The 24733-nt window shown below is 45.7% G+C and overlaps 1 protein-coding gene across 1 annotated transcript in view; it reads right to left on the reverse strand.

Moving 5' to 3' along the window:
• Window positions 1-24733, reverse strand: part of LOC127580080 (dedicator of cytokinesis protein 2-like) — a 1107748-nt gene that overhangs the window by 868820 nt on the left and 214195 nt on the right. The window contains 4 exon segments of the mRNA XM_052033289.1: window positions 936-1060; window positions 5812-5937; window positions 12590-12669; window positions 21414-21489. Coding sequence (XP_051889249.1) covers window positions 936-1060; window positions 5812-5937; window positions 12590-12669; window positions 21414-21489 — 407 coding nt within the window.

Consider the following 24733-nt stretch of genomic DNA (forward strand, 5'->3'; position numbering starts at 1 on the left):
GAATCTGTGGAATTCATTGCCACAGACGGCTGTGGAGACCAAGTCACTGGGTATATTTAAAGCTGAGGTTGATAGGTTCTTGATTAGTAAGGGCATCAAAGGTTACGGGGAGAAGGCAGGAGAATGGGGTTGAGAAGAAACAGTAAATCAGCCATGATTGAATGGCGGAGCAGACTTGATGGGCCAAATGGCCTAATTCTGCTCCTATGTCTTATGGTCTTATGAATCTATGGTGAGATGGTAAATTGGATGCAAAATTGACAGGGGGTGGTGGTGGAGATGTGTTTCTGTGACTGGAGGTCTGTGACCAGTGGTCTTCCACAAATATCAGTGCTGGGACCTCGGTTGTTATGATATATATATATATAAATAATCTGGATGAATATGTGGGTGGGCTGATTAGCAAATTTGCAGATGACATGAAAATAGGTGGAGTTGTGGACAGTGAGGAAGGTTGTCAAAGGACACGGCAGGATACGGAACAGTTGGAAATTTTGTAGTACATGGTAGGTGGTACAAACTGCTGGTAGATGGTACAAACTGCCACGACTGTGCATCGGTGATGAATGGTTGTGGATGGGTTGCCCATCAAGCAAGCTGCTATGCCCTGTTTGGTGTCAAGTTTATAGAGTGTTGTTGAAGCTGTACTCATCCAGGCAAGTGGAGAGTGTTTCATCACACTCCTGGCTTGAGCCTTGTAGATGGTGGACAGGGTTTGGGGAGTCAGGAGGCGAGTTACTCACCGCAGGATTCCCAGTCCCTGAACTACTCTTGCAGCCACCTTGTGTATATGGCTACTCCAGTTCAGTGTCTGGTTAATGGTAACTCCCAGGGCATTGATAGTGAGGAATTCAGTGATAGTGATGTCAGGGGACGACAGGTGGATTTTGGATATTGTATTGCCCGGCACTTTTTGCAGTGCGAATGTTACTTACCGGAATTATCTCTCCATTTTCATCACAGACGCACATCGTGACCTCAACATTCTTTTGGGTGGTCTTGTTCTGCTTGTCAAACTCTCCTTGAACCAGGGTGACATAAATATCATTGCGGACATCGCCTGGAATATGGGAAAGGAAAGAACACAATTCCGTGCTGAGTTCCAGTGCTTGACTCTTTGTGGAAAAAAAGGAACCCTATCCATCAGAGTTTTTCAAACATAAGTGCTCCCGTTCTGAGGAGACTTGAACTATCTGCGATTGAGGTGAACATAAAGAATTGCAGAAACAAAAGGAAGCCCTGTATAATTATACATCACTCTACGTAATCTTGCAACATCCCAAATTTCTTTGAAGCTTCACGAATACTTTCGATGGACAAACTTCATATGACACTTGAGCACAGAAAGCAGTGAGCAAAGTGATAGTGGCGAGATAAAATGTTTTCACAGGTAAAAGCAAGTAAATGCTAGATATAATTAGCAGGTCAGGCACCATCTGTAGAGTGAGACACACAGATAACGTTTCAGATGGATGACTGCTTGTCAGAACATTGGCAGGCAATGACAACTCTGTTTCTCTCTTCACAGATGCCGCCTGACCTGTTGAGTATTTGGTGGCTTTGCGATTATGTTCTACAAATGCACATTTTCACTTTCATAAAGGGTAGTCATGACTACACAGGGGAAAGCGGGAGGTATTTTGAGAACATCAAACAAGAACAGTAGGAGTGAGCAGAATGAATGGTGTTGGTCAAAGGAGTTCAAGTAACTGGTGTTGGTCTGAGGATAATTAGGCCTTGCCTTAACATCTTTGGACTTGCATTGACGTTACAACTTTCACCCCATTCAGGAGTTTCGCAGCCAATGCAGTACTTCCTGAAGGGCGGGGGCTGCTTCAACGATGGAAACCAAATGTGCACAGCAAGATCCCACAAATATGTTGACAGCCCAGGGCTTTGCAGTAAATACAGGCAGTTCCACAGCGAAATGTTGTAACTTACCTGCCCTTCAGTATAATCTGAATAAGATCAGTAAAGTTTCATTAGTTTATGGTGATGTAATAGATAATTTTTCTATCAATTCAAATAGTCATAAAGTAATGTAGCATGGAAACAGGCCTTTCGGCCCATCTCATTCATGGCGACCATGGTGCCCACCAAGCTATTGTTTACTTCATTTTAAGCATTTTTTTAAATGCTTGCAAAGGTCAGGAAGAGTGAAGGTACTTGTTGGCTTCAACGTAGCCAAGCAAGGGTTGGGAATGGAGGGTAAGCAAGTGTTGTGGCTTTTCCATTGGTTGGAGGTTTCCTCAACAGATTTATTGGCAAGGCTTGTTCACAATGCCCATGAGAACTGCCCTTATGGAACCCAAGAGCTGGTACCAGGCACGGCCTCACAATCACTCCCAGGCGACTATCATAAAGCAAGCTCTGCTTTTAGGGTGCAGTGTGTAAAAGTGTGAATGTACCTTTAAGTGTTGCATGTACCATGTGGTAAGACACTTAAAACATTGTTGTACCAGGCACTGTCACTTAATTGCGAGTTGCTGCCTGCAATAAAGATTCTGGTGATAGCTGTGTTCATTTATTTGCAATGCCGAAGGACATGCATAAGGCCAGTGTTGGGGAACAGTTTATCCCAGTCTGATTGCAGAAGGACTCAGCAAAGTCTGAGCCAGTTTAAGATAAGATTTGTTTATTAGTCACATGTACATCGAAACGCACAGTGAAATGCATCTTATGCATAGAGTGTTCTGGGGGCAGCCCGCAAGTGTCGCCACGCTTCTGGTGCCAGCATAGCATGCCCACAACTTCCTCACCCATACGTCTTTGGAATGTGGGAGGAAACCGGAGCACCCGAAGGAAACCCACGCAAACACAGGGAGAACATACAAACTCCTTACAGACAGCGGCCGGAATTGAACATGGGTCGTTGGCACTGTAAAGCGTCACGCTAACTGCTACACTACCGTGACTGCCCCAGTTTGGCTTTGGTGAAGGTCTTGGGGAATGAATACCAGCCAGGACATTGGGAGGACCCTTCTGTTCATTTTCAGGGTACCACGGAACCTTTAACTTGCGCCTGTACATGCAGACAGCATCTCAGTCCAACATCTAATCTGAAAGAAGGAACCCCTCTCGTTCTGTGCGAGCTAAAATTGTGGGATCAGTCCCATAACGTGGGACTTGAACCTTCTGACCTAGGAGTGAGAATGTTGCTCGTCTACTTAAGGCTTTAAGAAGGAGTTAAGTCTATTTTTGGTAATTATCTGCCTTTAGTCAGATTTCATTTCATGGTTGAGGAAGTTCCAAAATTAAAGGAAAAATTCAAGCCCATTTTTAAAAGTGATGGACAATCAATAATGTGCCAAATGAACATTCTGTCAAGGCAATTATTCCATTTCCCACTCAGCATTAGCGTTTACTGCTTTATGATCCTTTGTAGTTTTAGGATTGCGAATTTGCTGTAACTTTATGATTATTGTAGCACACCCTCCTGACCCTGTGCAATCAGCCTTATTATTGCTTTATGACAGTCCCCTGGGCAGGATTTGTGAGGCTGTGCCTGGTACCAGGCCTTGGGGTTCATATGGGCAGTTCTCATGGGCATTGTGAACAAGCCTTACTAATCTAAAGCATTTCCAATCTAAAGGACCACTACAGATGGGCTCCAGTCGACATTGCTTCAAAAGTTTATTTGTCCTGTGCCTCACAGCTTGGAACAGGTTGGAAGCACTCTGCATTCATCGACGTTTAGCTGAAGGCACTCTACTCCTCTGTATCTCATGCGAGTTACTTTTGCACCGCTACCGTTCTTCTCGCAGCTACCATCAAGTAGGAGATACAGAAGCCTGAAGTCCCACACCACCAGGTTCAGGAACGGCTACTTTCCTACAACCATCAGGTTAGAACAGAGAACACGACAGCACAGTACAGGCCCTTCGGCCCACAATGTTGTGCCAACATTTTATCCTGCTCTAAGATCTATCTCACCCTTCTCTCCCACATAGCCCTCCATTTCTCTATCATTCATGTGTCTTTCTAAGAGTCCCTTAAATGTCCCTAATGTACCTGCCCCCACAATCTCTCCAGGCAGTGTGTTCTACGCACCCACCACTCTCTGTGTAAAAAACTTACCCCTGACACCCCCCTTATACCTTCCTCCAATCACTTTAAAATTATGTCCCCTCATGTTAGCCATTGTCGCCCTGGGAAGAAGTCTCTGACTGTCCACTCGATCAATGCCTCTTATCATCTTGTACACCTCTATCAAGCCACCTCTCATCCTCCTTCTCACCAAAGAGAAAAGCCCTAGCTCACTCAAACTATCCTCATAAGACATGCTCTCCAATCCAGGCAACATCCTGGCAAGGTGAACCGACCTGCATAACCCTAACCCTACCTCAGCAACAGAATATTACGGACCACCTCATGCACTTCCCTGGACTGGTCTCTAATTGTGTCTTTTTGCACTAAGGTCTTGTGCTTGTACAGTCACTTTTTTCTCTCTCTTCACTGTCGTGTTTAATTTTTATTCCATGCGTTGTCTGTACCTATATGCTTGTGATGCTGCTGATAGCAAGTTTGTCATGGTACCTGTACCTCACTGCACATGATGATAAATTCATCGCGAACTTGAACTAATTATACTTCCAATTCAGTCCTATACTCAGCACTCATGATACACTGTTTCCACAGCAGGAGGCCAAACGCAGTGGTTTGACCTTTGTTCAGTCCATAAAGGTGATCCTGAGCAGCCAGTTGCCTATCACCCCAATTCACTATCTGACTCCCATCTCACTGCCTTTGGCCACTCACACTATTCCAACGAAGCTCAACATAAGCTTAAGGAATGTCACTGACCTTCTGACTGAGTGCATTGTGGCCTAGCTGGCTCAGCAATGAATTCAGCAACTTTAGGTCACCAAGTATTCCAGCCTTGTACCACAAATTTCCAGAATCTGTTCTGTCTCCCCCCCTCCTCTTCTGCTGTTTCAGATTTCATTCATCCCCTCCTTTTCATCCCTTCACCACACTCCCTCAGCAGGTACAGGCAACTTTTGTCATTCAGTCTCCTCTGCCCTACCCCCAATGACAGACCTTCCCCTTCGGCTCTCCGTGCTCCTCCTCCCTAAAAAACCTCACTTACTTCAGACTTTTCTGAGGAAAGGTCATTCGCCTGAAACACAAGACACAAGAGATTCTGCAGATGCTGGAATATGGAGCAATACACAAAGTGCTGGAGCAACTCAGCGGGTCAGGCAGCATCCATGGAGGGAAATAAACAGTCGACGTTTCGGGCCGAGACCCTTCATCAGAAAGGAAGAGGGCAGAAGCCAGAATAAGAAGGCGGGGGGAGGGGGAGGACCACACGCAGGCAGGGGATGGGTGAGTTCAGGTGATAGGTGAGTCCAGGTGGGTGGGGGAGGCGGGGGGGGGGAGAGGTAATAAGCTGAGAGGTAATAGGTAGAAGAGGCAAAAGGCTGAAGAAGAAGGAATCCAGTAGGAGAGGGCAGTGGACCATGGAACAAAGGATGGGGGAGGGGAGGAGAGGAGATGGACAGGTCATCAAGGCGGGGGAAGGGAGCCACAGGAATAAGGGAAGACAAAGGAGTTGGGGGGGGCGGAAAGAACAAGAAGGGGTAGGGTTACAAGAAGTTAGAGAAATCAATGTTGAGGCCATCAGGTTGGAGACTCCCAAGGCGGAATGTAAAGCTGAAACATGAACTGTGTTCCTCTCTCTCCATGGATGCTGCCTGACCTGCTGAGTGTTTCCAGCAATTTTCTGTTTTCACATGCAACTATTAATTGATCAGAGGCCAATTCTGGGCAGTGATTTATCTTGGGTAACCAAGTCCACAGTTAACTAACCTGGCATGATGATCTCAGGAAATCCCATCTTCCTCGCAACTACTGTGTTCCTGTCCACCAGATGAGGATGGTCCTTGCGAATTTGCTTCAGATCTCCAGACAGTAGCTTCATAGAAACCCAGACACCTGGAAGAGGAGCAGAATTAGGAACAGAATGTAGTAAAATATTTTCTGCTACTAACTACATGTGAAAACAAAAGGACGAACAATTCCAGCAACTTGGGTACAATCCTCATCTCCGATTCTGTCTGTACGAAGTTTGTACGTTCTTTCTGTGACTACAATTCCACTGGATGCTCTGGTTTCCAACATCCCAAAGATGTGCAGGTTGGTATGCTAAATCGCCATTATAAATTGCCCCCAGTGTGTAGGTGAGCAGAAGGATCTGGGGGGAGTTGAGAGTAGAGTCATAGAGTCAGAGAGTAATACAGCAGAGTAACAGGCCCTTCAGCCCAACTGGCCCATGCTGACCAAGATGCCTATCTAAGCTAGTCCCATTTACCCGCATTTGGCCCATATCCCTCTCAATCTTTCCTATCCATATACCTGGCCAAATGTCTTTTAAATGTTGTTATTGTACTCACTCATACCACTTCCTCTGGCAGCTCGCTCCATATACTGATCACTCTCTGCGTGCAGATGTTGTCCCTCTCTCTTTCTTTTCTCATCTTAAACCTATAGTGTTTGATTCCCTTTCCCTGGGAAAAAGTGTGTGCATTCACCCTGTTTATGCTGCTCATGATCTTATCCACCTCTGTAAGGTCTCCTAGTTCCAAGGAATAAAGTCCTAGCCTGCCCACCCTCTCCCTATAACTCAGGACCTCGAGTCCTGGCAACATTCTCATAAATCTTCTTTGCAATCTTTCCAGCTTACTGACGTCTTTCCTATAACAGGGTAACCAGAACTGTGCACAATACTCCAGGTGTGGCCTCACCAACGTCTTGTACAATTACAACAGAACATCCCAACTCCTGCACTCAGTGCTCTGACTGATGAAGGCCAGCATGCCAAACGCCTTCTTCACCACCCTGTCTACCTGTGATGCCGCTTTCATGGAACTATGTGTTTGTACTCCAAGGTCCCTCTGTTCTACAACTCTGTATGTGGGGAGAAAATGGGATTGGTGTAAATATGTCAGCATGGACTGAGTGGTCCAAAGGGCTTGTTCACTTGCTCTATGAATCTTTGACTTTCATAACGTAAGAGACAGAAGCGGGAGTAAGATCTATGACCTGGAATACACTGAGTAGTGGCTGGTGGACAAAAGTACTCTCACAACAGTTAAGAGTGGATGACCTACAAGAACCATGGACTGGTCAATGGGATTAGTGCGGATAGATGCTTGATAGTTAGAAACATAGAAAACCTACAGCACAATTCAGGTCCTTCAGCCCACAAAGCTGTGCAGAACATGTCCCTACCCTAGAAATTACTAGGCTTACCCACAGCCCTCTATTTTTCGCAGGTCCATCTACCTATCCAACAGTCTCTTAAAAGACCCTATCGTATCCGCCTCCACCACCGTTGCCGGCAGCCCATTCCACACACTCACCACTCTCTGAGTAAAAAACTTACCCCTGACACCTCCTCTATACCTACTCCCCAGCACCTTAAACCTATGTCCTCTTGTGGCCACCAGTTCAGCCCTGGGGAAAAGCCTCTGACTATTGACCTGATCAATACCTCTCATCATCTTATACACCTCTATCAGGTCCCCCCTCATCGTCTCTCCAAGGAGAAAAGGCCAAGTTCCCTCAACCTGCTTTCACAAGGCATGCTCCGCATTCCAGGCAGCATCCTTGTAAATCTCCTCTGCACCCTTTCTATGGCTTCCACATCCTTCCTGTAGTGAGGTGACCAGAACTGAGCACAGTATTCCAAGTGGGGTCTGACCAGGGTCCTGAACATGGTGGGCTGAAGGGCCTGCTTCAGTGCTATATGATTCCATGACCATGATTACTTGGGGGTCAAGGATCGAGGGTCACAACAGGGTCATAGTGTGATGCATTGTGCTGACAACCAACACATAAAACTCAAAACAGAAAGATGGAAGATCTCCTGCCTCATTGCTGCAGACAAATATCCTCTGTGAAATGAGTTCAGGCAATGATATGAGTCTCCGGCTCAAAAGTGTTCTCCATTTTATGTTAATGGACTAAAAATAATTGAAATAGCTGCAGGCAAAATGGACTCACAGTAAAATACAGAGGGAATGTAATCGATGAGTGGCAGGAAGCTTGGGTGTTTGACCTCCTGAAAGGCTTTCTCCCAGTGAATAAAGCTTGTTGGATAATGAAGTCTGTCATAAGGGAGCAACTTTTGAACAATTTGTGTTTAAATAAAAAAAAATCAGGCATTTTAATGGATGGTAGATGGCTTCCATCAATGACTCTCCCCATTCTGAATGGCACTTTGGTATGGCTGGAGTTGCACAGGAACACAAGCGGCTGTATAGAGTAGTGGACACAGCCTGGTCCATCGTGGGCACAACCCTCTCCACCATTGACAGGAGGCGCTGCCTCAAGAAGGTGGCATCTGTCATCAAGGATCCCTACCATCTGGGTCATACCCTCTTCTGTTGGTATTGGTATTGGTTTATCATTGTCACTTGTACCGAGGTACAGTGAAAAACTTGTCTTGCATACCGGTTGTACAGGTCAATTCATTACACAGTGCATTGAGGTAGTACAGGGTAAAAACAATAACAGAATACAGAGTAAAGTCTCACAGCTACAGGGCAGCGCAGTGCAGGTAGACAATAAGGTGCAAGGTCAAACAAGGTAGATTGTGAGGTCAAGAGGCCATCTCATCGTATAAGGGAACTGTTCAATAGTCTTATCACCGTTGGATAGAAGCTGTCCTTGAGCCTGGTGGTATGTGCCCTCAGGCTCCTGTATCTTCTCCGTCAAGCAGGAGATACAGAAGCCTGAAGTGCCACACCACCAGGTTCAGGGACAGGCAGGGAATGAAAGGATATTGACCATGTGCAGGCAAATGGGATTGATTCAATTTGGCATCATGATCAGCACAGACATGGAGGGCCGAAGGGCCTGTTCCTCTGCTGTGCTTTGTTTCATGTTATTTATGATTGTATGTCCCAATCTCAATCTCGCTTCCTGTAAAATGATGGTTAAAAACTCGCTTGTTACTTCCTGTTATGTTGAGTGGATAATTGCTCAATACAAAAGGCTGCTTGCCTTCCAAGTAACATCACTGCTTGCCAGAGCCAATACTTGAGGGAAATTAACCTTGAAATTAACCAGAGAGATGGCTAGATTTTTGCTGGCAGCGATTCGAGGTCATTCATACTGCTGCCATGTCACCACATATGGTAAAATTCGCTCCAGTCCCGAACTAGCTTTGCAGTGGTCCAAAAACACGTTCAATATAACATTTTACATTTTTGTTAAATTCATCTTCAAGGCAGCTAAACTCTGAGATTTTAATTCAACTGAAATCAAGCACAGCATGTGATCTCTCTAGCTTCGAACAGCATCTCCTACAAAGTAAAGAGAGAAAAGACACCAACAACAACTTGTATTTATATTGCAACTTGCTTTTATATAGCAACTGTAAATGTTCTGTAGCACATGTAAATGCAGAATCTCCCAAGGTGCTTCACAGTTTCATTATCAAACAAAATTTGACCATAGTAAGATAGGATATCTTTATTAGTCACGCATACATTGAAACACACAGTGAAATGCATCTTTGCGTAGAGTGTTCTGGGGGCAGCCCGCAAGTGTCGCCACGCTTCTGGCGCCAACATAGCATGCCCACAACTTCCTAACCCGTACGTCTTTGGAATGTGGGAGGAAACCGGAGCACCTGGAGGAAACCCACACAGACACAGGGAGAACATACAAGCTCCTTACAGACAGCGGCCAAATTGAACCCGGGTCACTGGCGCTGTAAAAGCATTAAACTAACCGCTACACTACTGTGCCTCGGGCAAGTAACCAAAAGTTTGTAGAAAGGAAAAGATTGATGCAAAAAAATCCAGAGCTTGGGTTGCTGTACAGGTAAAGTTGCAACTAGTAGTGGAGGAGAAGAAGGGCATCAGGGATAAACAAATGGCTGGAATAGGTGGAGAGACCTTGCTGGGATGCGGAGGCTTCAGTGAAAAGAAGGATGAGAAGTGGGAAAGCTTTGAACACAAGGAAAATTCCAAGAATGGTATTTCAAGGAATACAGTGATAACAGGATGTGAGTGCATGGAATCATTGATCCTGGGGTCCAAGTTTTATTCCAAGGTCTGTAGTCCATTTATATAGATCTTAGAGTGGGATAAAACATTGGCACAACATCGTGGGCCGAAGGGCCTGTACTGTGCTGTAATGTTCTATGTTCTAAGCTCCCTGAAAGTGACCACACAAGTAGATAGGGTGGTAAAGTAGGTATACGGCATGCTTGCCTTCATTGGTTGGGGCACTGAGTAGAAGAGTAAGGAAGTCACGTTGCAGCTGTATAAAACTTTGGTTAGGTCTCACTTGGAGTATTGTGTGCAGTTCTGGTCGCCTCATTACAGGAAGGATGTGGAAGCTTTGGAAAGGGTGCAGAAGAGGTTCACCAGGATTAGAGCATATGAGCTAGAAGGAGAGGTTGGACAAACTCAGGTTGTTTTCCCTGGAGCATCAAAGGCATAGATAGGGTAGACAGACATAATCTTTTGCTGAGGGTAGAAATGTCAAGTACTATGGGATTTAAGGTGAGAGGGGGAATGTTCAAAGGAGATGTGCGGGGCAAGTTTTTTACACAGGGAGTGGTGGGTGCCTGGAATGGGCTGCCGGGGGTGGTGGTGGAGGCAGATACAATAGGGGCATTTAAGAGGCTGTTAGACACATGAATGTGTCGGGAATGGAGGGAATAGGGATAATGTCTAGGCAGAAGAAATTTAGTTTTATTTGGTGCACACATTACGGGCCGAAGGGCTTGTTTTCTACAGGGCAAATGTGAAGTAACCTGCTAGTGAAATGGAAGAGGCAGACACCCTGGACGTCTTGGAGCCAAATTGAATGGTGTATTGCTGAAATGTTGCTTCTCTCTGGCTGGCCAAGTTACGAAGAGTGTGAAAGAGACTCCATTTTGTGATCTTCTCTGTCCTGTTTGGATTCAAATGCAGGTCTGAAGGATGAGAGAAACACGATGATGATGGAAGAACTCAGCAGGCCAGGCAGCATCCGTGGAGAAAAGCAGGCGGTCAACGTTTCAGGTCAGGATCCTTCTGAGTCTTAAGGATCCTGACCTGAAACACTGACCGCCTGCTTTTCTCCACGGGTGCTGCCTGGCCTGTTGAGTTCCTCCAGCATTGTCATGTTGTTCATCTAGATTCCAGCATCTGCAGTCCTTTGTTTCTCTAGGTCTAAAGGGAAGAAAAGCACAGTGTTCCAACAAAGTGAGCCCCCAGCAACAATGTACCAGAATGAAAGAGGGGATAAAGGGTAAAATTGTGAAGCGTATCTGCATAGAACAAGGCTCGATTCCCCTGAGAAGCAAAGATTAATGGATGTTCACAATGAACTGTTTTATTTTGTTCATTTTTGGTGAAACCAGCATTTATTGCCCATCCCTCATCGCTCTTGAGAAAATGGGTGGTGAGCAAGGTGGTGTAGCGGTTAGCGTAACGCTTTACAGCGCCAGCAACCCGGGGTCAATTCTGACTGCTGTCTGTAAGGAGTTTGTACGTTCTCCCTGTGACTGCGTGGGTTTCCTCCGGGTGCTCCGGTTTCTTCCCACATTCCAAAGACGTATGGGTTAGGAAGTTGTGGGCATGCTATGTTGGCGCCGGAAGCGTGGTGATACTTGCGGGCTGCCCCCAGAACACAGAAAAGATGCATTTCACTGTGTGTTTCGATGTACATGTGACTAGTAAAGATACCTTATCTTATGAACCACTGCAGATCTTCTTGTGAAAGTGCTCCCATCGTGCTGTGGGGAGGGAGTTCCAGTATTAAGACCCAGTGACAACGAAGGAACTTTGATATATTTCCAAGTCAGGTTGGTTTGTGACTTGTGAGGGGAACTTGTGAGGTGGTTTTTCGATGTACCTGCTGCTCTTCTCCCTCTAGGTGGTAGAGATTTTGAAGGCGCTATCTGAGTAGCCTGGGCAAGTAACTATGGTATATTTTGTAGACACTACACACTGCAGCCATAGTGCCTCAGTGGCAGAGAGAGTGAATGTTCAGAGTGGTTGATGGGGTGCCAATCAAGTGGGTCACTTTGTCCTGGATACTGTTGAGCTTGCAGAGACTGGATGAGCTGAACATCCAGGGCTAGTATTCCATTCACACTCCCTTGTTGTGCCTTGGAGACAGTGGAAAGATGTTTGGGAGTCAAGAAGATGAGTGGCTCACTTTAGGATACCCAGCCTCTGTTGAAGATATTGAACCAAGTTGGGAGGTTTCACAGCAATCCATGGCTTATGTAAGGGTGAACCTCTTCTTGGAAACCTCTTCTGGCAATAGTCATCGAGGCTGGGCAGATCAGCGGACGATTTCAAAACTCTGACCATGTGGCGGTTAAAGGTGACGGAGCCAGACTGAGCAGAGAGCTGAACAGCTGCCTCCATTCCGATATTTCCAAAGCAACACCCCTTTAATGGAAGACAATTTGAAAATGAGGAGGGAGTTGGTAGAGGTAGAAGGAGGAACGAGAAGAGAGCCACTTGTTGAGAGTAAACATGGAAGGAGTGCAGATAAGCATTAAACAACCCGATTTGAAAAGAATTGTGGCTTTGCTATGCTCAGGTGTTGAGGGAATTAGAAAAGAATATTTTACCTTGTCCTTTGTGGTTTATGTCTTTGGCAGCTACAACCTTATGGATTAAAGTGTGGAGGAAATCATTTTCAGCCGTGACTCTGTTGGGAAAAGGAAAAGAAAGCTTGAAAAATAATTAACTCTGGGAAACACTTACAGAATATCATTGCACGCGGCTAATGCCTGAGCAGTTCGGTGACACCACTGACCAAACTGATTACCCTCCAAAGAAAGCCAAGGCAAGTCAACGTTGGTTCCATTTCGTATTACAGGGAAGATTATCAAGGTTTCCTGGAACCTGAGGAGCCAGCAAGCCAGCCAGCTGTGAAATTGTTCGTAGCATCTGTGCATGTTGACTCTTTGTGGTTGTGCGCATGTGTGTGTGTGTGTGTTGGAGAGAGAGAGAGAGAGAGAGAGAGAGCAGGCTGAATTTTAACTGCCAGGGGAACAGTCGTATGCTACACTGCAGAAAAGCAAGAATAAGTCACACTGAAGTGCAGGAAACATAGAAATATAGAAAAACTACAGCACAATTCAGGCCCTTCGGCCCACAAAGCTGTGCCGAACATGTCCCTACCCTAGAAATTACTAGGCTTAACCATAGCTCTCTATTTTATTCAGCTCCATGTACCTATCTAACAGTCTCTTGAAAGACCCTATCGTATTCGCCTCCACCACCGTTTCCGGCAGCACATTCCATGCACTCACCACTCTCTGAGTAAAAAACTTAGCCCTGACATCTCCTCTATACCTACTCCCTAGCACTTTAAACCTATGTCCTCTTGCGGCCACCATTTCAGCCCTGGGGAAAAGCCTCTGACTATCTACCCAATCAATATCTCTTATCATCTTATACACCTCTATCAGGTCCCCCCTCATCCTACTTCTCTCCGAGGAGAAAAGGCCGAGTTCCAGCCTGGAATGCTTGAAAAATAATTAACTCTGGGAAACACTTATGGAATTCCAGGCAGCATCCTTGTAAATCTCCTCTGTACCCTCTCTATGGCTTCCACATCTTTCCTGTAGTGAGGCGACCAGAACTGAGCACAGTACTCCAAGTGGGGTCTGACCAGGGACCTATATAGCTGCAACAATACCTCACGGCTCCTAAATTCAATTCCCCGATTGATGAAGGACAATACACCATATGCCTTCTTAACCACAGAGTCAACCTGCGCAGCCGCTTTGAGCGTCCTATGGACTCAGACCCCAAGATCCCTCTGATCCTCCACACTGCCAAGAGCCCTACCATTAATACTATATTCTGTCAACATATTTGACCTACCAAAATGAATCACTTCACACTTATCTGGGTCGAACTGCATCTGCCACTTCTCAGCCCAACTTTGCATGCTATCTATGTCCCTCTGTAACCTCTGACAGCCCCCCAAACTATCTACAACACCCCCAACCCTTTGTGTCATCTGCAAACTTACTCACCCACCCCTCCACTTCCTCATCCAGGTTGATAATAAAAATCACAAAGAGTAAGGGTCCCAGTACAGATCCCTGAGGTACACCACTGGTCACCGACCTCCACTCAGAATACGACCCTTCAACAACCACTCTTTGCCTCCTGTGGGCCAGCCAGTTCTGGATCCACACTGCAATGTCCCCTTGGATGCCATGTCTCCTCACCTTCTCCATAAGCCTTGCATGGGGTACCTTATCAAACGCCTTGCTGAAATCCATATACACTACATCTACTGCTCTCCTTTTATCGACGTGCTTAGTCACATCCTCAAAAAATTCAATCAGGCTCGTAAGGCAGGACCTGCCCTTGACAAAGCCATGCTGACTATTCCTAATCATATTATACCTCTCCAAATGTTCATAAATCCTGCCTCTCAGGATCTTCTCCATCAGCTTACCAAGCACTGAGGTAAGACTCACCGGTCTATAATTTCCTGGGCTATCCCTACTCCCCTTCTTGAATAAGGGAACAACATCCGCAACCCTCCAATCTTCCGGAACCTCTCCCGTCTCCATCGACGACGCAAAGATCATCGTCAGAGGAACATGTATCACACAAAATTCTTACAGGATTTCACAGAGTAAATGTGGGGAGGATGTTCCCTCTGAGTCATAGAGCACTACAGCACAGAAATAGGCCATTCGGCCCATCTAATCCATGCCGACCTGATCTTCTGCCTAGTCCCATCAACCTGCACCCGGACCATATCCCTCCAAACCCCTCCCATCCATGTACCTATCCAAACCTCTCTTAAATGTTACAATTGAACCCGCATCTACCACTTCCGCTGGCAGCTCGTTCCACACTCGCACCACCCTCTGAGCGAAGAAGTTCCCCCTCAGATTCCCCTTACATACTGAGGAATTATCCTCTAGCTGGGAAGTTTAGAATCAGACTCAAAATAAGGGGTAGGGAATGAGATGAACAGAAGTTTCTTCATTTCAAGGGGGATGATGAATCTTTGCAATTCGCTAACTCAACAGACTGTGGGCTGTGCATTCAAAACTGAGTCATAGAGGAATAGAGCACGAAACAGGCACTTCGGCCCAACTGGTCCATGCCGACCAAGATGCCCATCTAAGCAAGTCCCATTTGCCAGCATTTGGCCATATCCCTCTAAACCTTTCCTATCCATGTACCTGTCCAAATGTTTTTTAAATGTTGTTAATGTACCTGCCTCAACCACTTCCTCTGGCAGTTCGTTCCATACACCGACCACCCTCTCAATGAAGAAGTTGTCCCTCAGATCCCTTTTAAATCTTTCCCTTCTCACCTTCAACCCATGCCCTCAAGCTTTTGATTCCCTTTCCCTGGGAAAAGGACTGTGTGTGTTCAACCTTCCGATGCCCCTCATGATTTTATACACCTCTGTAAGATCACCCCTGTGTCTCCTACACTCCAATGAATAAAGTCCTAGCTTATCCAACCTCTCCCAATAACTCAAGCCCTCGAATCCTGGCAACACTCTTGTAAATTCTGAGATTAATAGGTTTATGGAAAGTAACAAAATTAAGGGAAATGGGGACAGGACCTGAAAGTGGTACTGAGGTAGAGCAGCCATGGCCTTATTGAATGGGAGAGCAGAGCGCGAGGCCAAATGTCCTCCCCTCATGTTCATATTCAGCCCAATGAGCCTGTTTGTCCAGTCAGTTAGATCATGATAGATCCGTCACCAGTCATCTCTGCATTTTGATAATGAGTGTTAAATCCTAGGGACAAATTAAGCTGAGGACTAGCTAAGGGCTCAATAGTGAACTTCCCACGCACTTGATATAACATCTCTCCCAATAGTACCGATAGATTCAAGTCTTTGAGGTAGTCCTTTAAGAAGGCGTATGGCCTGCTGGCCTTTACTAGTTGGGATATTGAGTTCAAGAGGCGCGAGGTAATGTTGCAGCTCTATCGAACTCTGGTTAGACCACACTTGGAGTATTGTGTCCATTTCTGGTTGCCTCATTATAGGAAGGATGTGGAAGATTTAGAGAGGGTGCAGAGGAGAGTTACCAGGATGCTGCCTGGATTGGAGAGCATGTCTTATGAGGATAGGTTGAGTAAGCTAGGGCTTTTCTCTCTGGAGCGAAGGAGAATGAGAGGTGACTTGACAGAGGGGTACAAGATGATAAGAGGCATAGATTAAGTGGACAGTCAGAGACTTTTTCCCATGGCAAAAATGGCTAACATGAGGGGGCATAATTTTAAGCTGATTGGAGGAAAATATAAGGGGGATGTCAGAGGTAAGTTTTTTTACACAGAGTGGCGGGTACATGGAATGCACTGCCGGCAGAGGTGGTGGAGGCTGATACATTAGGGACACTTAAGAGACATATAAGAGATTTAAAGGGCAGACATGGTCATGTAGCGGTTAGCGTAATGCTATTACAGCGCCAGCGACCCAGGTTCAATTCCAGCCGCTGTCTGTAAGGAGTTTGTACATTCTCCCCGTGTCTGTGTGGGTTTCCTCTGGGTTCTCCGGTTTCCTCCCACGTTCCAAAGACATACGGGTTAGGAAGTTGTGGGCATGCTATGTTGGCGCCATAAGGGTGGCAACACTTGCGGGCTGCCCCCAGAACACTCAGCGAAAAGGATGTATTTCACTGTGTGTTTTGACGTACTTGACTAATAAAGGAATTTTATCTTGTCTTATCTAAAGGAGGAGACCCTTAGATAGGCACATAACCGACAGAAAGATGGAGGGCTACGTGAGAGGGAAAGGATAGATAGATCTTAGAGCAGGATAAAATGTCAGCACAACATCATGGGCTTAAGGGCCTGTACTGTGTTGTAATGTTCTATGTTCTATGTAGTCCTTGTTATTGTAAATTAACTGCAAGGTCCAAACCTCACAATTGGGATCATCTCCGTCAACCTTCCCAACCAGCAGACAATGAGTAGATGGAAGGAAACCATTAGTTCCCCAATAAAACATCAGTTATAGAGTACTGAAACAGGCCCTTCAGCCTTTCGAGTCCGCACTGACCATCAACCACCCAATCCTACATTAAGCCCATTCTCCCTACATTCTTTCAATCCCCCCCCCCACCCAAGAATCCTACCACTCACCTACACACTAGGGGCATTTTGCAGCGGCCAATTCACCTACTGACCTGCACATCTTTGGGATGTTGGAGGAAAACTCTGCACCGGGGGGGAAACCCACACAGTGACAGGGAGAACATGCAAACACCACACAGACATCACTGGAGGTCGGAATTGAACCCAGATCTCCGGCTCTGTGAGGCAGTGGCCCCACTAGCTGTGCCAATGTGCTGCCCCTTAATCTTCTGGGATTCCACTAAATTCAAAGCAAGTTTCTTTAATTGTTCCTCATCATTTAACCTCACACAAAAAAATCAGTGCCTTCTAAAGGGCACTTGGGAGACAATAATTTGCAGTGGTAAAGGAGCAGGAGAATGCAGCTGAGGTTTTGCTCTACAGAGAGCCAGCATAGACTCGATAGGCTAAATGGCCTCTGTCGGTGCTGGACAATTCTACAATTCCATGACCTTCAGTCCAGGTATCTGCTCTCCAAGGCCCTGAACTGAATAAGAATCCTGTTTAGTGGCCTTTTTGTTCTGCATCTCCTCCATCCCAACCATTTCCTCAGGGAAATTCCCAGATTAACCGAAGATGACAAGACATGTGTGGGTGAGGAGATCGCACACAGTCCATGCAGAACAACCTTTCTAAATCAATGCACAGAGTAGAAGAGCAAGGAAGTCACATTCAAACCTATTTGAAACATTGATTTGGCCACTGTTGTAAGAAATCCACATGGCTGTCACGTGACAGTAACGACACTGACCCCCACTGACCGGAGGACAGCATTGCTCCTCTGATCGGAAGTGATACTACTGTCAATCAAGGTGCGGTTCCACCCACCCCTCAGGTGTGAGAGTACCTTTTGCCTCTGAACTTGCCTGACCAGTACCCTTTGTCTCTGAACCTGCCTGACCATTGGCTGTGGCAGGAACCTTTGTCTTTGACCCCCCCACACACCATTGGCTCGTTTAAATCACAACACTGAGGCTCCACCCAGCCTCCTAGCACCATAAAAAGGGCTGCATCCCCTCGCTCTCTCTCTTTTGATGACCCCAGGAGTAGTGAGACAATGCTGCAGAGATCACTGGTAAGGGTGCATCACCACATGGTCAGGGAGCGTTTTACTCAGACTCCGGGTAGTATTAGAGCCAATGCTAGTGTGGGACAGGCATTGAAGTGTTATATCCTATACATTGTTACTGTGTGCTTGTTTGTATCAGTGTGCGTGTGTGCGTGTATTTTACCCCAATTGTGCTTCCCCTCTCGTGTTCGTGGTATCCTGTGCGTGAGTGAGCATGTGTCTGTTCCCATCCGTTCTGTCCCACGTTTGCCTTTGTGATTAAACTAGTTTTGGTCTACAAAGCTCGAGTCCAGGGTCCTTGATCCTTAAGGCAGAAAAGAACGATTTCACACAACAGCCACAGTATGAATTTCATGTTCAGTTCTGGTGTCACACTGTTGGAAAGATGTAAATACTTTGGAACAGATGCAGAAAAGTAATTCCAGGGATGAGAGCGGACTGGAGAAGCTGGAGTTACGTAAAACAAAGAACAGTACAGCACAGAACAGGCCCTTCGGCCCACAGTGTTGTGCCGACATAGCTAATCCCTCCTACCTACAGAATGCCCATATCCCTCTATTTTCCTCTCATTCATGTGCCCATCCAAGACCCTCTTAAAAGCCCCCAATGAATTTGCCTCCACCACCCTATCAGGCAACGCATTCCAGGCATCCACCACTCTCTCAGTAAAAAAACACCCTTCACATCTGTTCTGAATCTACCCCCTCTCACCTTAAATACATGCCTTCTGGTATTGGATTGCTCAATAATGGGAAAAAGATATTGCTTGTCCACCCTATCTATGCCCCTCATAATTTTATACACTTCCAACAGATCACCCCTCAGCCTCTGCAGCTCCAGAGAAAAGAGCCCAAGTTTGTCCAGCCCCTCCTGATAGCACATGCCCTCTAATCCAGGCAGCATCCTGGTAAACCTCTTCTGCGCCCTCTCTAAAGCCTCGACATCCTTCCTATAGTGAGGTGACCAGAATTGCACGCAATACTCTAAATGCAACCTAACCAGAATTCTATAGAGAAGCATCATGACTCCTATACTCAATACCCCAATTAATAAATGCAAGCAATGCATAAGCCTTCTCAACCACACTGTCTCCTTATAGCAGAGGAAGCCTGCAGGCATCTGATAGAGGTAGATTACCTTTATAATCGTGAAAGCTTTTGGCAAAATAGAAGACGGTACCCATCAGCAGAGGAGTCACAAACAGGTGGATATAGAACGAAGGTGTTAGAGAAACTAACAACAGTCAGGCACGGTAGTGTAGTGGTTAACGTAACGCTATTGCAGCACCAGCAATCCGGGTTCAATTCCGGCCACTGTCTGTAAGCAGTTTGTACGTTCTCCCCGTGACTGCGTGGGTTTCCTCTGGGTGCTCTGATTTCATCCCACATTCCAAAGACGTACGGGTTAGGAAGTTGTGCGCATGCTATGTTGGTGCCGGAAGGGTGGTGACACTTGCGGGCTGCCCCCAAAATACTCTAAGCAAAGATGCATTTCACTGTGTGTTTAGATGTACATGTGACTAATAAAGAAATCTTAATCTTATTTCTTTCAAATACAGTGAATGGTTAGGGCCTGGAATGAACTGCCAGGAACAGGGGCAGAGCAGATTCAATCGGAGCATTCGAAAGGGAGCTGGATATGTGCCTGTAAGTATTTGCAGGGTTATGACGAGAGAGCAAGGGTGTGGGACTAGCTGGATTGTTCAGGCGAAAGACTTTTGACCTGAAACATTAACTCTGTCTGTCTTCCCGCAGATACCGCCTGACCTGCTGAGGATTTCGAGCATTTTCTGTTTTTGTTGCTATTACACATGACTAGTCTGAACTTGATGGACCAAATGACCCCCTTCTGTGCCTCAACCATCCCGTTCCTGTTACTGCATCTAATTGTTTCTTAAACAACTCCCCTTCCAGCATTGTGTTCGGGTCAGTTCCAAGTGTCAATCACTCCCTGGCTGAAGTAAAAATTTCTGATATTAATCTGAAAATTATTTTGTACTGTGTAAAGAGTTGCTTCTTGTCTTATTTTTCTCTGCTTAGCCTAGAGAGGAAGCCAGAGATAATTATGTTCTCGATCCACTATTTATTGGCCTGCCTGAACAGCTCTCAAATCTCTGAATGGAAGAACATCTGGGGTATCGTGACCATAATGTTGGAAGGTTTAAATTGGCTGCCACAATGAAGATAATGAGAATCTACAGTTCATTCAGATTTTAACAGGCCAGTAAACACTAGACCCAGTATATCATTACCTCTGGTTTCCTATTTAATTTAAGTAGTGAGAGTGAGGTGACTGCACCCAGGTCTGAACACTATAATGTGATTTAGGGCTGATACTAGGATGTTTTTACTTCAAGCGTAAAGTGATTAACTAAAATAGCAGAGGAATTGGAGCAGCCCAATTAGTCAACCCAATTAGGTGTTGTTACTGTTGATTATAAACAGGCACATTTTTGAGGTTGGAAGTGTTTTAAATAGAATCTTGGTCAGGCCACATTTGGAGCATTTGTGCTTCCTATACTGAAAGAGACCAGAGGCACTGGAAAAAAAGGATACAGGAACCGAAGTCACGGAAAAGAGTTAATGGGCTGGGGATCTTTTCTTCAACATAGAGAAGGTTGGAGTGTGAGCTGACAGTGGCCCCTGTGGACTTGCGAAGGTAGAGGGAGAGAAAGTGCATCCACTTGTGGGAGAGGACATAGAATCATAGAGTAATATAGCATAGAAACACACCCTTTGGCCCAACTGATCCATGCTGACCAAGATGCCACCTAAGCTGGTCCCATCTGCTTGCATTTGGCTGAGCCAGCATTTAATTGGTATTGGTATTGGTTTATTATTGTCACTTGTACCGAGTTACAGTGAAAAACTTGTCTTGCATACCGATCGTACAGGTCAATTCATTACACAGTGCAGTTACATTGAGTTAGTACAGAGTGCATTGAGGTAGTACAGGTAAAACTAGTAACGGTACAGAGTGAAGTGTCACAGCTACAGAGAAAGTGCAGTGCAGGTAGACAATAAGGTGCAAGGTCACAAGGTAGTTCATGAGGTCAGAGTCCATCTCATCGTATAAGGGAACCGTTCAATAGTTTTATCAATAGTCTTATTCAAGTCCTGTTTGCAATTTATCAGCTTATCACAAGGTGTGGCATGGCAAAAGAAAACATGGACCAAAACTTGCAAAGTTCTGCATTTTTCAGGTAAAGAACCTGCCTGGGTATGTTAAGATAAACTTGGATCTTTACTTACTGTTGGAAGGGAATAAAATGGTGTTTGTCCTCGTCGCTTTCTGCTTTGCCTTTCAAGATGTCAGTGATGTCCATTGCTGGGAAGAGGAAACATGTTTTGAATTAGCAGGAGCTGAACTTCCCATCTCAATGCCCCCTTCACCTCCAATTCTACAGAAAGTGCCAAAGCCATTTCTTGGATCTGTTTATCTGTGAGGTCGGAATTGTAACACGGTTGAAACTGCAGAGGATGCAGAGCTAAGGTGACTTTGCTCCAACCTCTGCTTTCCCATCGAGCCAATCAAGTCACGGGAAATGATGATGAGACCACAAATGGTGCTTGTCTGCTAAGGTGATGCAAATGAGAAAAACAAGGTTCTCAGACTTGTGAATCTCTCTCTGTATCCCTCAACCCCACTTCCCCAACGTCTGCTGTCAGTTCTGATTTCAATATCCCCTCCCATTTCCCCAACACTCTGCTTGCCTCCCTCCTGATCCATAATAGCACCCCTGTCCATGACACAAACCAGCCTCCCCTCCATTGACTCTGTCCACACTTCCTGCTACCTTGGGAAAGCAGCCAACGTAATCAAGGACTATCCCACCCCGGCCATTCTCTCTTCCTCCCTCCTCTATCGGGCAGAAGGTAAAAAAGCTTGCGAACAGACACAACACACACGAAATGCAGGAGGAACTCAGTAGGTCAAGCAGCATCCATGGAGGGAAATGGGCACTTGACGTTTCAACTGGCTATCTTCCCTCTTTCTTTCTTTCAGTCCAGATGAAGGGTCCCGGCCTGAAATGTCAACTATCCATTTCCCTCCACAGATGCTGCCTGACCCACTGAGTTTCTCCAGCATCTCGTGTGTTGGTCCAGATTCCAGCATCTGCAGTCCCTTGTGTCTCCATTGAGAACACGCACTACCAGGCTCAAGGACAGCTTCTATCGCGCTGTTATCAGACTCTTGAGCAGACCTCTCATACACTAAAAGATAATCTCTTTGTCTTTCAATCTACTTCATAGTGGTCCTTGCACCTTATTGTCTGCCTGCACTGCACTTTCTCTGTAGCTGTAACACTATATTCTGCATTCTGTTATTGCTTTTTACTACCTTGATGTACTTATGTATGGTAAGATCTGCCTGGATGGCATGCAGAACAAAAGTTTTTCACTGCATCTTGATACACATGACAATATTGGTATTGGCATTGGTTTATTATTGTCACTTGTATCAAGGTACAGTGAAAAACTTATCTTGCATACTGATCGTACAGATCAATTCATTACACAGTGCATTGAGGTAGTACAGGGTAAAAACAACAACAATATAGAGTAAAGTGTCACAGCTACAGGGAAGTGCATTGCAGGCAGACAATAAGGTGCAAGGTGAAACAAGGTAGACTGTGAGGTCAAGAGTCCATCTCATTGGATAAGGGAACTGTTCAATAGTCTTATCACAGTGGGGTAGAAGCTGTCCTTGAGCCTGGTGGTATGTGCCCTCAGGCACCTGTATCTTCTGCCTGATGGGAGAGGGGAGAAGAGAGAATGGCCCAGGTGGGTGGGGTCTTTGATTATGCTGGCTGCTGCACCAAGGCAGTGAGAGGAACATTACTATCAATTAAAAAGGTAAACAGATAGTGCAAAAAAAGGGAATAATGTGGTGGGTGGTGGGGTGGGGGGAAGAAGGTGTTTTTGAATCATTGAGGAATCGTTCAGGGAAGCAGCACCAAGGTTAAAGATCAGCCATGATCTTGAGGAATGGTGAAGCCGGTTAAAGGGCCAGATGGCCAACTTCTGCTTCTCATCCTTCTGGAAGGCACTGACTGAGACGGCTGTGGAACAGATTCAAGGGGAATGTTGAAATGAAATTAAGGCTGTTATATAAATCCATGCAGTGTGGACACAACTTCATATCTTTGTGCCAAATTGTGGCAACGTTTCCCTTGCTGAGCTTGAAATGAAACTAAAATTCAGCTGGAACTGTTGTGCAAGTTTGGAGTGGGACACTGATCATAAATATGTTATATTTGATGTTATGTTTATAAAATATCTGCTGATAGAATCTAATAAATTTGCATTTCTATGGCTGCTTTTACACCCATGGCATGCTCCAAATCGGTTTACAGTCAATTAAGGACTTCTAGGCAGCAGTGGAATTTATGGAGCCACAGAGAGGTACAGCACAGGACCAGGCCCCTCAGCCCGCTGAGTCTATGCTGACAATCAACCATCCATTTACACGAATCCAACAATGATCATCCCATTTTATTCGGTAGTGTAGTGATTAGCGCAATGCTATTACAGCGCCAGTGGCCTGGGTTCAATTCCCGCTGCTACCTGTAAGGAGTTTGTACGTTCTCCCTGTGTCTGTATGGGTTTCCTCTGAGTGCTCCGGTTTCCTCCCACGTTCCAAAGATGTACAGGTTAGGAGCTGTGGGCATGCTATGTTGGCACCGGAAGCATGGCGACACTTGCGGGCTGCCCCCAGAACACTCAACGCAAAAGATGTATTTCACTGTGTGTTTCGATGTACATGTGACTAATAAAGATATCATATCTTATTTTCCCCACGATCCTCTCAAACTCCCCCCCAGATTCTACCACTCAGCCACACAGGAGAGGCAGCAGCCCATTTGTACACAGCAAGCTCCCACAAATGTCCACCTGTTTTGCTGACATTGGGTGAAGGATAAATACTGGCCATGACATTGGGAGAACTCTCTTGCTATCCCTCAAAGTGCCATGGGATCTTTTACATTAATAGTGGCATGGATCATTAGTTTGATTAGGTGTCATTGGCTTAATTAGTTGGGCACAACATTGTGTGCCGAAGGGCCTGTTCCTGTGCTGTACTGTTCTATGTTCCATGTTCTATTAAGGGAACACTATGGACCACCTCTTTCACTTCCATGGACTTGTCTCTGTGTTTTTCTTGTACTAATATCATGTTTTGCACACTTTTTTTTCTCTTCACTGTCTTGCATAATTTATGCTCTGTGTGTTGTCTCTACCTATGTACCTGCAAGCAAGTTTTTCATTGTACCTACACACACAAAATGCTGTAGGAACTCAGCAGATCAGGCAGCATCTGTGGATGGAAATAAACAGCTGACGTTTTGGGTTGAGGCGTCACTGTACTCCTGCACAGGACAATAAGGTTGACGACTCAATCTGAGATTGAGCAAGGTCTCACTTTTGCATCTCATCCAAAAACCATCACCTCCAGCAATGTTGTTCTGCCTAGTGTTCGGGGATCAAGTCTTTTATGTAGGGTGCGTACTTTCAGAAGTGACTGAGCCATCAACTGTTGTGCCAAACTAAAGCAAATGACACCTAATCCC

The sequence above is a fragment of the Pristis pectinata genome, chromosome 2 (genome assembly GCF_009764475.1).
Source record: "Pristis pectinata isolate sPriPec2 chromosome 2, sPriPec2.1.pri, whole genome shotgun sequence".
NCBI lineage: Eukaryota > Metazoa > Chordata > Chondrichthyes > Rhinopristiformes > Pristidae > Pristis > Pristis pectinata.